This window comes from Ruditapes philippinarum, unplaced genomic scaffold, assembly GCF_026571515.1.
Source record: "Ruditapes philippinarum isolate M1 unplaced genomic scaffold, ASM2657151v2 ctg7864_1_1_1_1, whole genome shotgun sequence".
In the NCBI taxonomy this organism is placed as follows: domain Eukaryota; kingdom Metazoa; phylum Mollusca; class Bivalvia; order Venerida; family Veneridae; genus Ruditapes; species Ruditapes philippinarum.
In genome coordinates, this window is record NW_026852464.1 from 80,925 (window position 1) to 96,433 (window position 15,509).

At 33.2% G+C, this 15,509-nt stretch overlaps 2 protein-coding genes across 2 annotated transcripts; one reads left to right on the forward strand and one right to left on the reverse strand.

Annotated features, from left to right (window-relative positions):
* Positions 1-1,157: 1,157 nt before the first annotated feature.
* On the reverse strand, positions 1,158-14,959 carry LOC132713546 (NADPH:adrenodoxin oxidoreductase, mitochondrial-like). The gene is made up of 7 exons (XM_060696187.1): positions 14,840-14,959; positions 13,661-13,762; positions 5,258-5,450; positions 4,058-4,248; positions 3,086-3,260; positions 2,557-2,721; positions 1,158-1,559 (listed from the first exon to the last, which is right to left on the reverse strand). Exons 3-7 carry the CDS (start codon positions 5,328-5,330, stop codon positions 1,429-1,431), a joined length of 735 nt encoding a protein of 244 aa, XP_060552170.1. The 5' UTR covers positions 5,331-5,450; positions 13,661-13,762; positions 14,840-14,959; the 3' UTR covers positions 1,158-1,428.
* LOC132713534 (uncharacterized) lies at positions 6,100-9,549 on the forward strand. The gene is made up of 2 exons (XM_060696179.1): positions 6,100-6,153; positions 7,297-9,549. Exon 2 carries the CDS (start codon positions 7,309-7,311, stop codon positions 8,941-8,943), a length of 1,635 nt encoding a protein of 544 aa, XP_060552162.1. The 5' UTR covers positions 6,100-6,153; positions 7,297-7,308; the 3' UTR covers positions 8,944-9,549.
* Positions 14,960-15,509: the final 550 nt, after the last annotated feature.

Sequence of the window (15,509 nt, forward strand, 5' to 3'; positions counted from 1 at the left end):
ATGGCAAATTAGGTGTAGTCTTAATTACAGACTCCATGAAAAGGAAAAGCATTTAAAAGATTATAAATGTCAAATTTTATTGCACTCTTTCACATTTTCACTTTCACAATAAATTATCACAACACTGAACAATGGATTTATTAAGATTCATGTAAACCAAGAATACATTACAATATTGGTTTTTTAAATACTTTTTATCTGAGGCAAAAAAAACAACAACAAACATAATGTTTTAACCTAATTTGTGAAAAATATTTCATAGTGTTAAGATTACAATTTACCTTCCTCAATCTTGTGGTAGAACAGTGGTTATGCAGTATATACTTATATTAAAATGAAGTCAGCCTGTTAATATATACAGTATCAGTTACATTGTTAAATTTGAAACATCTTATTTATCTTATGCAAAACTACAAAAAAGTTTCTAATGCAATAAATCAAGGTACAAAAATATTGATAAACAAGTAACAATAAATAATTCAACAATCAATAAATGTGTAAGTACTCTGGCAATACTCATACTTATTCACATTCTATAAAAGCACTAAGAAAACTTGAAACACATTGTAGGCAGATAACACTCTTATCTATATTGATCATAAATAAACATGGCATGTTTCAAGATATTATATATCTTACATTTCAAATTAACTGGAACATATTTTTTTTAGGCCAATCATCCAACAGGACAGACCGAAGTTAATTTCTATCAGCACACATTTTTCTAATTGTCTGTATGCAAATTATCTCAAATTCTAGTCTTAAATACATTGCCAAATGGAAGAGTGGAAATTTCAATCCCTGTTGACATTCGATTACTGCTTAGAACTAAATATGCTCCTTTCAGCAAAAACCATTCATTCCATTTAAAGGCTCCAATAATTTGACATTTTGGAGAATTAAAATATTTTAAGGTTAACATTCAAGCTTTCCTTGTGATAGAAGACCACAGACTTGCTGTCGGGTAAGATCAAGCACCTAAGTAAAAGCCAGAAGCTATTGTACTACATGTACTAGAAGAGTTTTTTACATGAAAGAATTACACAACCTTTAGGAGATTCAAACCTGCAGCTATGAGAAGCAAGCACGATGTAAAAGTGATTATCAAACAAAGGCAAAAACTGCTAAGCCATTTTCATATTTTTGCGATAGGAACATCATATTTTTGCGATAGTAACTGAAACAATCTGTTTAATTTATAAGACACATAGTCATTGCAAATTAAAATAATTAATATTGAACTTTGATACTGAAAGGCATTTATATAATGCTAACATTATATGTCTTAATAAACTAATTTGTATGAATAATAATAGACTATAAATGAATTAACAACAAAATAATTATGCAAGTAGATGTATGACAGTTTTTTACAACATGAAACATGGCAGTGATTATATGACATTACACTTGTTTACACTTGTTGGTCTAAGACTTGGCAATGCTCAACAATTTGTCAGTATAAACTATTTTTTCCCTGGGTTTCCCAATTTTTTCTCCTGCATCTTTCTCTATATTGTCAATCTTCTCCCAGTCATTGAAAGAAACTGTTGTTACACCTGAAAAAAAAAGTTTTTATTCTATTTACACCTTATTCAAAAACCTGTAAAACAAGAAGTTTGACAAGGATCATTGAGTTGTTCCCCTTACAATAAATAGTTGACAATGAAAATATATTTTTTTTTTAAAAAGCACAGAAATGTATCTGCTTTAAAACTTTGAAAAGGTTCCTTTTTAATAAACGGAAAACCAAATTTCTTAAAAATCAAGTAATTGATTCCAATGAAAATACAAACAGTACCATTTTGTTTGATAAAAATACAGTAAGTTTGTATAAATTTTCGTTGATGATTGATGTATTTTTAAAATTTTAATTGCATGCTACACTCATACGAGTAAAAAAACAGTCCAGTATATATTTCCATGTATTCTGACCAGATTTAATTCTGTTGCTTGCTTAATTTTATACCGCAAAATCTTTAACCCAACATTTCAAAATTTGAAACAGAAAAGAGTAAGTTATAAGCATGGTCGGAAATAAAATACTGGGTAACAATAGTGGCATATTGCTATCAATCTCATTTCACACCTAATACAATAAAATCAATGCACTTTCAGCATTTGCTGTTCAGCATGTGATGTTCCAATAGAAATCATTATTGTTTCCAATCTTATCAATTTAGCCTCATTTTCATTTCCTGACTCCAAAAAGTTCATGTGAAGTCTATTTCACACATCATGTAGCTTTGTTTTCATTTTCAGTGTGACTGTCCAAAAGGTTCATATCAAATCCATATCACACCCGATATAGTCTCATTTTCAAAGTCCGAAAGGTTTATATCAAATCAATATTGCATCCCATCTAGTATCTCATTTAACATAGCTGAGAGCAGTACTGATTCAATTTAGACTTGTACACAGCTGCAAGCTCTAGATTCTTTATCAGACTTGGCTAGCATCTTGTCCAATATAGTTTTGACAATAGCTGTGTACTTGTCCAATCAAAATCAGTATTGTACTCAACAATGAATATTAACCTCATAAAACATAACAAACCTCTATCCTGCAGTAATTGTAATGCACCATCTCTGCCAGCCTGTAAGTGTAGTTTATTATCCTCTATATCTTTCAGAATCAGTTTGCCTACTTCAAAACCATCTGTCATTGTTCCTAATATAACACCAACAGGTCCTCGCCCTGCCCAGCCACTACAATATAAACCTGCAAACCAATAATTAATTCACAATGAAATCTAGTTTTTTCATGGTTGGGTTTTTATTCAGAGTAACACTAATAAAGACAGATGGAAAATTTTCTTGTGAAGAATGACCCAAGTTACCAGTCATTTATAAAAGCTTGCACCAGCATACATCAAAGTGCAACAAACAGTCTTCTATTAGTTATCTGTGTAATTTCCTCACAACTGCTGAGCAATTTGAAAATCTAAGAAAACCATTTCTACTGACACACCAACTTTTTATACAGTTGACATAGATTTCACAAATATCCTCAAATATGTGCAGTACATATATCACCTCAATGTAAAAGTGAATACTATATAAAGCTTAACAAATATAATCAATACCAGTTTTTCCTTTTACCCGTCCCTGTTCATTTTTTATCACACCCTGTGTTTCATCAAAGGGTATTTCTGGATCTATCTGCCTACTTCTATACCCTATGCTACGTAACACAAGACCACATGATATATCTTCTCTCTCCTCTGTCAATACTGCCCGCTGTGTCATTAAATCTGTCCCCTAAAAATATATATACATGTATATTAAAGAAATACAAGAGCTGTTAGTAGGACAGTGTGCCTGACTATTCTCAGTGATTGATAGTAAAGCCAGAGTCTGGATAATGTAGAAGGGCCATAATTATGTCAAAATCCGTGTTAAAGTTGTGGGCCTTGGATAGTGACCTCTGATTCTGCTCTCAAAAAAGTGTGTGAAGGTATAACCCATTCCCTTCAGTAATTTTAAAGACAATTACTTGCATGCAAAAATTAAACCAAAGTGTGATGCAGACCAATGCCTCAGTGAGTACAATAGCTCTCCTTATTCTTCCAGGCAGTAAATATGGTGTGTAGCTGCAATATACTGTGGCCTTAATGACAATCAGAGTTTATGTACACAGTCATTAAACCATTTGTGCATCAGCCTTAACTGTTAATTACATGCATCTACAATGTAGTATGTTTTGCAAGAAAAATGTCATTATGATTTCAAATTTTCTGTACCATTTAAGGTGTAATGCTAGTGAGGAAGTCACAGTTAGTTAAAGTAAGATTGTATTTCTTATTGTTCAACCAACAAACATGAAAGATGTAATGCTTAGCCTGCTAATGGCTACTGATTCTACCCATGTGACCCGCGCAGACCTTGATCCATCAGCTCATCAGTGTAGGCTGATCATGTCAGCACTAAATTTTTCCTTAAACAATAAATGGTTATGTCCAGATTGAAAGATGGACAAAGTCCTTTACATACAGGTGACAACTGAAATGGAACATACATTGACCTTGGTAAGGATTAACATATACATCAAAATTAACCTCTAATCTGTTAACTCCAAATCTGACACCTGAAACTGTTGAGCTGTTGGTAAGAATTTCTAGTGGGCTAAGTCTAAATCGTAACTCCCATTCCTTTGTAGCACTTTCCCAAAATTTATGATCTGATGCTGAAGGATTCAAAGCTGTTTTGTGTAACAATTCTGTGAGACGTTTTCTTGGTCGAGGCACATCTGTAAATAAATATATAATATACTTTTGTTGTCATTGAGGAAAATAAAAGTACACAAGTTTAAAGAATTTTTTATGTCTATAAAAATTGTCAACATTGCTTCCTTTTAACCTGCTGAATTTGTAAAATGGATTTGCCCAACTTTAAAATTGGAACAGTCCAGGGCTTTCAATCAAAATACAAAACTTGACCAACAAACTGTAATGTTGCAGTCTGACTAGGTTTCATACTGTTGGAAAATCTATTAAATCAATCACTTTCAGTTTCAGGAGGTTCATTTTTGTTTGGTTTTATGGCCCACCAATGGTTTTATGGCCCACCAACATAACTTCTGTCATATGGGGCAGAAACAGGAAAGATGATTTTGGCTAATCTTGGGTGTTACAAACTTAAAGCAACACCAGGGGTTCAAAACCACCTCACCTGCTGGAGCTAAGAGATGCATAAACTCTAGTAATTCGAATCCATTTAGTCCCTCTTATGATCACGGAGGGATAAACAGTGGTTGTCATTCTGATGCCTCAACACTTAAAGGCAACCCCTCAGCCACAAAGGGGATTTTGTAGCATAAACTGAAGTCTTTGAAGCCATACCTAACATTCCAAAGTCCATTTCCATTCTTTTCTCCATGAGTTAAACCTTTTGGGACCAAACAAGAAGCCTCCAATTAGAAGGTCCTTAATATATTACACACACATGCAATGATAAATCATTGCCCACTTTAACCTTTTTAAGCCCTAATAATCATGCTGAATTTGCGTAATGGATTTATGTACTTTGCTTTGAATGGGCCATTTGAATTGGCATCAATTACAAAATACTAAAATTCAGCTGCCAACAGTATAGAAAATAGTCTCAAAGGAACATCTTTGTAGTCTGACCAGACTCTTCACTGTTTACTGACTGACTTTAAATTTTTATCTTTAAATCCTCAAAAATGATAATGGACAGTTCCAAAAATGTAGGTTAGGACAAAGTTCAGCAGGCTAAGGGTTAACACCGATAGTTACCTTTAACAACATCATCCAAGCCTATATAATCATTGTTATGCAGTACAGGCCTGGTACCAGGAAGTTTGATCATTTCCCTGAGTTCTTTTATGGTAAATGCAACTTGTAGTGGACCTCTTCTACCAGCGAGAATTACACGCTTTATACGACTTTTTCTTAACTTCTCCAGACTGTATTCTGTTATATCTGTTTTCTGAAAGGAGAAATAATTTCTGTCAATAAACTGTCATTTAAAACAAAAATACATGTAATTCTAGATGCCACAGTGTTCAAATAGGGCCATCGCTACAAATATAACTCAAAACAACGAAAATACGGTGGTGAAAAGTCAAAATATTGAAACCACAATGGTGAAAAGTCGAAGGCATGATGATGAATATCAAACTTATATAAACTTAACTATGCCAAATTATAGATTTACAAATTATATTTATAGTGGCAAATACCTACACCAGCAAACTTAATAGTTAACATTCACAAATCCCAGAAATGTCATAGCTTTTATCATGTTCAAATCTTATTTCACAAAACCATGCCAAAGTCAATTTTAGAATTACAATGTATATATTATTAAGATTTAATTATGTTTCAATCTTATGATGATGGCAAAAATCTATTTTTAGAATGACTCAATAAATTTAGAACTGGGCTAATTGTCATAAATTATTAGGTCACAGCTTTAATTATGTTAGTCCACTATAATAATCATACTCTGTCATATATAATATTGCAATAAACACATGATATTGATGTTTTTAAATGTCACACGGTTTAACTGGTTCTATATATAGAAATTATTCATGACTAATATAGAAATTATTCATGACTACCCTACACATTATGTTTACATATTGCATACATCAATTAAGGTTTAAACTTACAACACAGTTAACCAGGTAATATTTCTTTTAAACATTTAAATACATAATTTTCATAAAATATTGTTGAATTCTAAATATTTAGGAGGCAATAAGACTTTTTAAACCAGAAAAGTAATTTAAACACTTATTAAATATTTATGTGTTAAACTTTAAATTCACATTTCTTTATGGTATATATATATATATATGTAAAATTCAAACCAAATAAAAGTTAAATTTTTGTTGACAACATTCTGAAATATAACTTTGAAATTTAAACATTTATGCAAATTTAAAGCAAACATGATTATTGGTTAAAATCTTTTATAATGTCAGAATATATCAGTATTTTACAATTATGCTAAATATAAACAAAATATCAATCTTTAGGTACTGATTTACGCTTCAGAAGACCTAATACAGTGCAGGGAATATACAATAAATGCATATCATGACATCTGGTTTCCTTTATTTAACATACCGTAAAATTCCTATTTAATGCCCCCGGGGGCTAAACATTTTCCAAAAGAGGGGCTATTAATTATTACAACACAGTTTTTCCTAAATCCAAAAATCACTGTAAATACATTTAGTGGTAATAACATTAAAAAGTGTTAAGGTTTTAAATTTCATATTATACATATTTGTGTTTACTATGAAATAAAATGGATTCTGAATGATTTGAATAAAATTATGGCTTTAATTATGAGCTCAGCACTGATGAGTAGATTGTTTTCCTTATCAAAAGGCCTGGGGGGGCCTTTAATAGGGGAGGGGCATTTATTAGGAATTTTACGGTAACAGTGGCCTAATTATTAAGGTGTGACCTTAGTCTATTAACATACACCATTGGTTCAAGCCCTGATCGAGAAACGTCCAAACTTCCTCATATGACATTAATACTGATTAGTTCAAAATAAATGTGTTGAACCATTAGTCTGCAGGCAGACACTGAAAATAACGATGCAACCAGTGCAGACTAAAATAAGCACAGCCACATTCATCATTCAGTCAGTATAATGTATATTTTGAAACATTCACAAAACATAATAAATAGTCTTGACTAGATGAAATGATGGACATGTCCATTCCAATTTTACCGAGATAAAGGGTGTAACCAATGTAAGTGTGATTGCTTATTGATCTATAAACTAATCCATTATATTTTATTTAAAACAGTGTGTTATCATTATGGCAACAACAACACCAAGGCAACAAAGGGAACAGAACTCTGTCTGGCTGTCAAAGATTGTAAAGGGAGATAAATCTATTGAAAACGAGACAAATATAAACTTTTGCAGATTTTCATTTCGAGCATGCAAGTTGAAGAAAATATTCAATCATTGCACAAAAAAGATGTATTTACTGTGCAAGTGTACATGTGCGTACGAACACGAGTATTTTATGTATGTGAAAGACGATGGAAGTATTGACACAGAAATGTTTGATAGTATTTTGGCCTCTGTTGCCACTGGCAAGTGTCCTCATGTTGAACCATTCAAATCTACTTCAGAATCCTCGGTCACGGCAAAACACTCCTTTGCTGCAGTTGGAAACTCTGATATGATCATGTCAGAAACTACGTATGTGCCAACATCATGTTTCGGGATAACACCGTATCATGTTGCAACTATACACAAGCAACATGGTGCTATCAAAAAGCTAAGCAACATTTACAACTTCTGTACACTAAAGTATCCAACAAGAATGGAGAAAACCAACGGAGGAATCAAATTTGATTTAATAGCAACCAATTCTTTAAAACTTTGTATTGATAGGGAAGATACTGAAACGCTCAAAACAATTCTCAGCGGCATCACAAACGTGTACCAGTACAATTCACCAATTCTTTACGCTATACATCACGGAAAAACAGAATCCCTTGATGTTCTCCTATCTTCATACAATGAATATATGAACATTTTCCAGAAAAAAGAAAATGACAATTTTCAAGGTACATTTTTTGCTGTTCTAAGCAACAGACCAGAATCCCTCAACATAATACTTGACCACCTTGAAATTCGTAGTGCATTTACTATTGATGAAAAGTTTACCATTGCCGACCTTGCCCGCTCATTAGGCCATTCTAAGTGTCTTGAAATACTTGAGAAATGGGAAGACATGCAAGAAGATGGCAATGGAGGCAGACTGATACACGAACATAGAACGCGGGACAAAAGCGCAGCAGTGTCACCAATATGTGCGATACTTTTCAAACTGAAATTTCACAATCTTCATCACTATAAAACTGAAAGTCTGTGCCAGATCCTTGAGAAACTAGTGGCAAATGGTCATGACATCAATCAAAAAAGCGAATGTGGCAAAACCCCTTTACATTACGTCTGCGCACAAGATCCATTTTTTGACATAAAAGTACATTTTACATTATTACAACTTGGTGCTGACATAAACGCTAAAGATCCAAGTGGTGAAATAGCTTTGTTTCCAATTCTTAATGAGCTAGAAATCCAACAATTTTACCAGAGAGACTGTCTCAAATGGTTCATCAGAATGGCTCTATATCATAATCCGATCCGATCTAACATAAGCCACTGGGACATACTGGGGGACCAGAATCGATTTAAACGTCTCAACCACATATATGACGGTCTGTGTGAGGATTTCGTTGAATGCGGCTTTATACCTAAAGACTACACTGAAGTTAGATCTCTACAGAAGATGTGTCGAGACTCACTCAGACAGCATTTTCCTGGTACCAGCCTTCACAGGTTTATACAGGAAACAGATATGCCTCCATCTTTCAAAGACTTTATTTTAATGAAGAAAAGGTTAGACTGGCAGCAGCATCTAGATTTCCACCAGTAGGGAAGAACACTACATAATTTTTTTATTGTTCTCCAATAAAGACATTATACAGCTTATATATTACAACAGTAAGGACAGACAACCTTACTTATAGGTTCACAAATAAAAGCATAAATATGGCGGAAGCTGCATTCCTGATAACATTTTGTTTTTTAGAAAACAAACATTATTACAGTTCTACTATATGCAAGCAACATTCAAGTTCTAGACAAGACAGAAAACGTGTTAAGAAGGCAGGAATTCCCACTTTACACCTCTGCAAATGCAGTGACAAGTTTAACAGAGATCCATTGAACTAGGTAGACAATGTGATCTAAGTGCATTTTCAGCTTGGCAGATATAAGACACTTAGGGACAAAATGGAATGTGGCATAGAATGATATAAGAGATGAGGCATTTAAAGTGGGCATTAATTCATAACATTTACTTTATATACAGATGCTTCAATGAGATTAAAGAGGCCATTTCATAGCATTTACATGAAATATAGATGCTCCAATGAGATTAAAGAGTGCATTTCATAGCATTTACATTAAATATAGATGCTCACATAACTAATTGTTGAGTTGGAAGTTTTACGCTTATTAAAACACTCTTGCACTGTCTTAAAACCAACCAGAAATGAATGGAAAGTTTCCTGCTCAAGGACATAACAGCTTGCCTGTGACAGAGTTTGAACTCACGCAGCCAGTCAGCCTTATATTACTAGTCTGATGCATAGACCACTTGGCCACATCGGGGATTGACAAAATTTGCAGAAAAATCTCTCTAGTAGGGTAGAGAAAATTTTGTTAATAAAATAGTAACATGTCCTATTTTGCTTAATACATTCATATGGAGTGTAAATATTTATATTTTTCTTAAGATATAAATGTGTTTTTCTTATTTTTGAATTTTTGAAGATTAAATTAACTCATACGGAGGTAAGCCACTTTAAACTGAAATAACTATGGTAATATAAAAGAATAAACATGCTTAATAAATGAGATATTACTTGCTGGACTACCATAGAACATACAGGTTTCAATTTTATCTTATTACAGTTAAAAACATTTTCATAAATAAATAAATATCAAAAGATTCAACTGTTAAGACATGACTGTGATATACAATGTCTAATAAAAATGTTTCTTCCATACAAAGTGCAAAATATTATGATAAAAAAGTTTTGATGTGAAATTTATAAAACCTCTTTAATTTTGTTTTATATCTAATGGAATGCAAAGAATCTTATAACCTGTTCCCTTCTAAATTTGTGTAATGAACTTGCCTTGCTTTGAATTTAGTACAGTCCATTGATTGTTTAAGGGTTTTCAATATCAAAACTAGAACTCCGCGAGTTGGATGTATTGCTTTGTCAACAGTATAGCTGTTACTTAGGCGTTTTCTTGTTAAATATAGGTTACTTATAAGCACTGCTCTTGTAATGTGCATGTACCTTTACTTAACTGGCATTTGAACTTATTGTAACAATGTTACATCAGGATTAAGAAAATTGTTATAGTATCAAAAATAAATATACAATGGAAAAGTTTTACACTGACAGATCAAATGGAGGACTCTATGAATGATTCTTGTGCACTGCACTTCAGGTCAATGAAAAAAGCTTGCATACCAAATTTGAAGACAATCATTATATTGACCAAGATATGCTCTCGACAAGCCCATTAAGTATGAAAATTAACAAAGGGCATTAACTAAAAAATCATGAAGTGCAGAGTACAAGTTATTGTGCACTGCACATCTTCCCAATAAGATCAATCATCCGATGAAGTTTCAAGTCACTAGCTATTACAGTTTAGGTTAAATGGCCAAGACAAAAATAAACTATGAAAACTAACAAAGGGCAATAACCCAAAAATCATGAAGTACAGAGTACTGGTTTTTGTGATATTCAGTGAGATCTATTATCCTTTGAAGTTTCAAGTCCAAAGCTTTTACAGTTCAGGAGAAATGGCCTGAACAAAAATAACTTATGAAAATTAACAAAGGGTAATAACTCAAAAGTCAAGAAGTGCAGAGTAATGATTCTTGTGCACTGCACTTCGTGTCATTGAAAGAAATATGCATACCATGTTTGGAGTCAATCCAACCTACAGAGACAGAGATATGCTCCAGACAAGCCTAAGGGCACGCTACTGATGCCGCCGCCGAAACTAACCCTTATATGTTGACTTTTTCAAGGCGACAAAATGATACAACTGAGTAGCCAAGAATAAAGTCTGGTTTGCATATGCAAATTTGTTTGACTCTATACTACTGACCTTGATCATTCTTGCCACTAATATTCAGAGAAATCTATATGGAGTAATATAGGTAATTTCTCTTCAGTGTCAATGATCTAAGACTTCAGTAATGGCTTTTATGATGTCAATGATCATATTTGACATTTAATTCAATAAAAATAGTCATCTGTTGTCTGGCAAAGATGCTTTTCTGTACATCAATACCATTTGATTTCCTTAAAATATAATGCAACATTTATTCCTGTCCTAATGTCTCACAATACTAATCATAATCTTAGACATGAAAGTGTGTGTACATAGATTTTTTAATTTTTGGGATGAGGACCTTTTTGTGAATATATAATACATGTACTGCTTCAGTCATACACCTGAAGGCAGCTACCTAAAATGCCTCCTGGATTCTGAATAACTTGATTTTTCCACAAGTATCTACAACATTCTTCCCTAAAATCACCTAAATAAGTGGCTGTGAATAAATGGCTCAACATATATTGTCTTTAACCAAATGTATATTCAAAAATTTTAATGTTGTAAAAATATGTTGTGCCCATGACTTAAATCTATAGGGTTTATTTTATGTCTGCTCACTGAGCAAAACTTGGCAAGCACTTTTTTGCAATGTAAGAAGTGAAAATGGTAAGTGCTAGAAGAAACTAGAACTATCAATAAATGTGATTAATACCCCCGCAAGACTGCTTCGGAAATGAGGAAGTTACAAGTAACAGAATACCTTGTTAAAGAATTAAAATAGAGTTATGGTTGTGGGCAATTAAAGATAGTTGTGGTTTTTGTATGTTGCATTTCCTTACAATATGGTTGACCATTGATGAAGTTTTATTGAATTACTCTGTAATAAATCCAGAAAAAGTTACGCTTCTTGAGCACTGCACTTCCTCTCATTGCCCTTGACCATTGTATAAAGTTGCATTGAATTCTAAACATTGGTTTTAAGTTATGCACCGGACAAGGAAAAGGAACAAAGGGCAATAACTCTACAAATACTGAAGATGGAGTTATGGTTATCGTACACTGCATTTCCTCTCATTTCGCTTGACCATTGTATGAAGTTGTATTGAATTCCAACTACTAGTTTTCCAGTTATGCACTGGACAAAAAAAGTAACAAAGGACAATAACTGTAATGAGTCATGCCTCTTCTGCACTGCACGTCATCTCACTGCCCTTGAACATTGTATGAAGTTTTATTGAATTCCAAACATTAATTTTCAAGTTATGCACTGGACATTAAAAAGTAACAAAGGGCAAAAACTCTTAAATGAGTCAAGAAAGAGTAATGGTTTCTGTGCACTGCCTTCCTCTCAATATACTTGACCATTGTAAGAAATTGTATTGAATTCCAAATAGTACTTTTCAAGTTATGCTCTGGACAAGAAAAAAGCAATGGAATAGTAACAAAGGGCAGTAACTCAATAATTACTCTAGACAGAGTTATGGTTCTTGTGCACTGCACTTCCTCTTAATGTGCTTGATGATTGTATGAAGTTGTATTGAATTCCAACTAGTAGTTTTCAATTTATGCTCCGGACAAGGAAAAGCAACAAAGGGCAATAACTCTGTAATTAGTCAAAATGGAGTTATGGTTCTTGTTCACTGCACTTCCTCTCAATGTGCTTGATCATTGTATTAAGTTGTATTGAATTCCAACCACTAGTCTTCCAGTTATGCTCCGGATAAAAATAAGCAATGGAAAAGTAACAAAGGGCAATAACTCTGTAATTACTTTAGATAGAGTTATGGTTCTTGTGTTCTGCACTTCCTCTTATTGTGCTTGACCATTGTATGAAGTTGTTTTGAATTCCAAACAGAAGTTTTCAAGTTATGCCCCGGACAAGGAAAAGTAACAAAGGGCAATAACTCTATAATGAGTCATGATGGAGTTATGATTATTTTGCACTGCACTTCCTCTCAATGTGTTTGACCATTGTATGAAGTTATATTGAATTTCAACCATTAGTCTTCAAGTTATGGTCCGGACAAAAGAAAGCAATGGAAAAGTAACAAAGGGCAAGAACTCTAAAATTACTTTAGATAGAGTTATGATTCTTGTGCACTGCACTTCCCCTTATTGTGCTTGACCATTGTATGAAGTTGTTTTGAATTCCAACCAGTAGTTTTCAAGTTATGCTCCGGACAAGAAAAAGTAACAAAGGGCAATAACTCTGTAATTAGTGAAGATAGAGTTATGGTTCTTGTACACTGCACTTCCTCTCAATGTGCTTGACCATTGTATGAAGTTGTATTGAATTCCAACCATTAGTCTTCAAGTTATGCTCCGGACAAGGAAAATGCAACGGACGTCTGGATCGACCGACCGACCAACCAAACGACCACCGGGTGACTCCTATATACCCCCCCAAACTTCGTTTTTGGGGGTATAATAATAGCATATTAGAAAACATACATATACTATGTAAACAAATGAGACGGTTAAAATTGAAATCACAAACTTACAGCAAGAATGTCAATCGGAGTGAGGAGAATCCTTGCAACATCTAGTGCCACATTGCCATGTCCTAAAACTAGAGCTGTATCTGTGTCAAGGTCAACTGATAACTGTAAACAAACAGATCACAATACATCACATACTTTTACAGTGTAAACTCTCATAACTATGAAATAATGATACTACAAAGCTATGTATTAATATGCAAAATAAAAATGCTGAATTTATAAGTTGATTACTACTCTTTTCTTAACCCATTACTTCATGAGCATTTTGTAAAAAATTGCTGTTTTCATTAAAAAGTCTCCCGTTACAAGTTCAAATTGCTATAAAACTATAAAAACTGCTTCAACACTAATCAAACTTGGCACAAATGTTGACTGGACTATTGACGCTCAGTCTTAAATTTCCTGTTACCATGGCAATGAGGGGACATCTCAAAATTGCAAAAAATCACTTTTTTGAGTTGATTTTTTTCCCATCAAAATTGATTTCAAAGTGCTGCAACTTCTCAATGGATTGGATTAGAGTCAAGGCTTTTCAGCCTTGGTTACACATTACCTTATGATCGATCTGGGGTCATTTTAGCCTCTAATAAGTCCAAAATTTTCTTGGCGATGAGGGGGACTGCCGCCCCCTTCAAACCCCCAAACAGAAGGGGGCACATCCCCCTTCTGGAAACCCCCTTTTGTATCTTTTGGATAGGGTGCGCCCCGAAAGTGGTCACTTTTTTCAACAACATTTCTCCAACAAAATAAAGTGTTGGGGGCCTAAATATGGCATTTTTTCACCATTTGAAACAACCAAAAAGGGGGGGGTGAAAAAGGCATTGAAGGCGTGTTTATCGTGTAATGGGTTAACATTGTTTTAATATGAAGTTTAGACTTAATAATAACTATATATAGCACAGGCAGATTTTCAATATATCTCAGTATCTCTCAATCTGATTATTACTTTTTTGTACCGGGTATCTACCATCATAATTTTTTTTTTTTTAAACAAAAGATAACGTCTTTACATACAAAATAATAGGCCAAATAAAAATAAATAAATTCTTTTTACATAAAGATGTATGTATAGTATATAAGTAATTTACATATTTTTCATGATCTATCTTGAACTTAGGAAACATTTAATGAAATGGAGCTATTCCATTGGTCAATTGCTAGTAGAAAACTAAAACTTACATTGCTATCTTCTGGTAGGCCATTATACCATCCCACAAAATTTCTGGCTGACAACACATTTGGTGCATCCTAAATTCAACAACAAAAAATCTCATATTATTTATCATTGAATGTCCTATGTGACACTGTCCATATTTGTTTCTGTCCCAAAGTCTCATAAAGTGTTCTGTTTCACAATAAAACAGTTGGATATTTTTTTCTTTTCATTAAAGTAAAATTTATATGTGTACAAATTTCTGTCACCCAAAAAAGTTTGAACTAGTAAAAATATATCATAATTATATTGTATGAAAATTCCTCAGTAAGAAATGGTGTTGAATCATGATCAACAAAGGATATAATGTCCAAGTTTTTACCATTTACAAACCCTTATTTGGTCAAAAACATCAATCTTTTGTCATAAGGCAGTGACTTCAATTTAGCCCCAGCCAATACTTTTATTGTAGTATTACAACACAAGACAAGAGCTTAAACCCAAGTGACGAATGCCCCAGTGAAAAGGTTTCTTAAGGATGCAGGTATTATGAAAAGAAAAGAGACAGAAAGTAACTAATTGCTGGGAAAATGTTCCTTTGTAATATGGTTTGGGAACTCTTATTTGAAAAGCATGAACCCTTAAAGTATAATGGGACATTAAATTTGAAGAAAGAATAATCATTTTACAATTTAC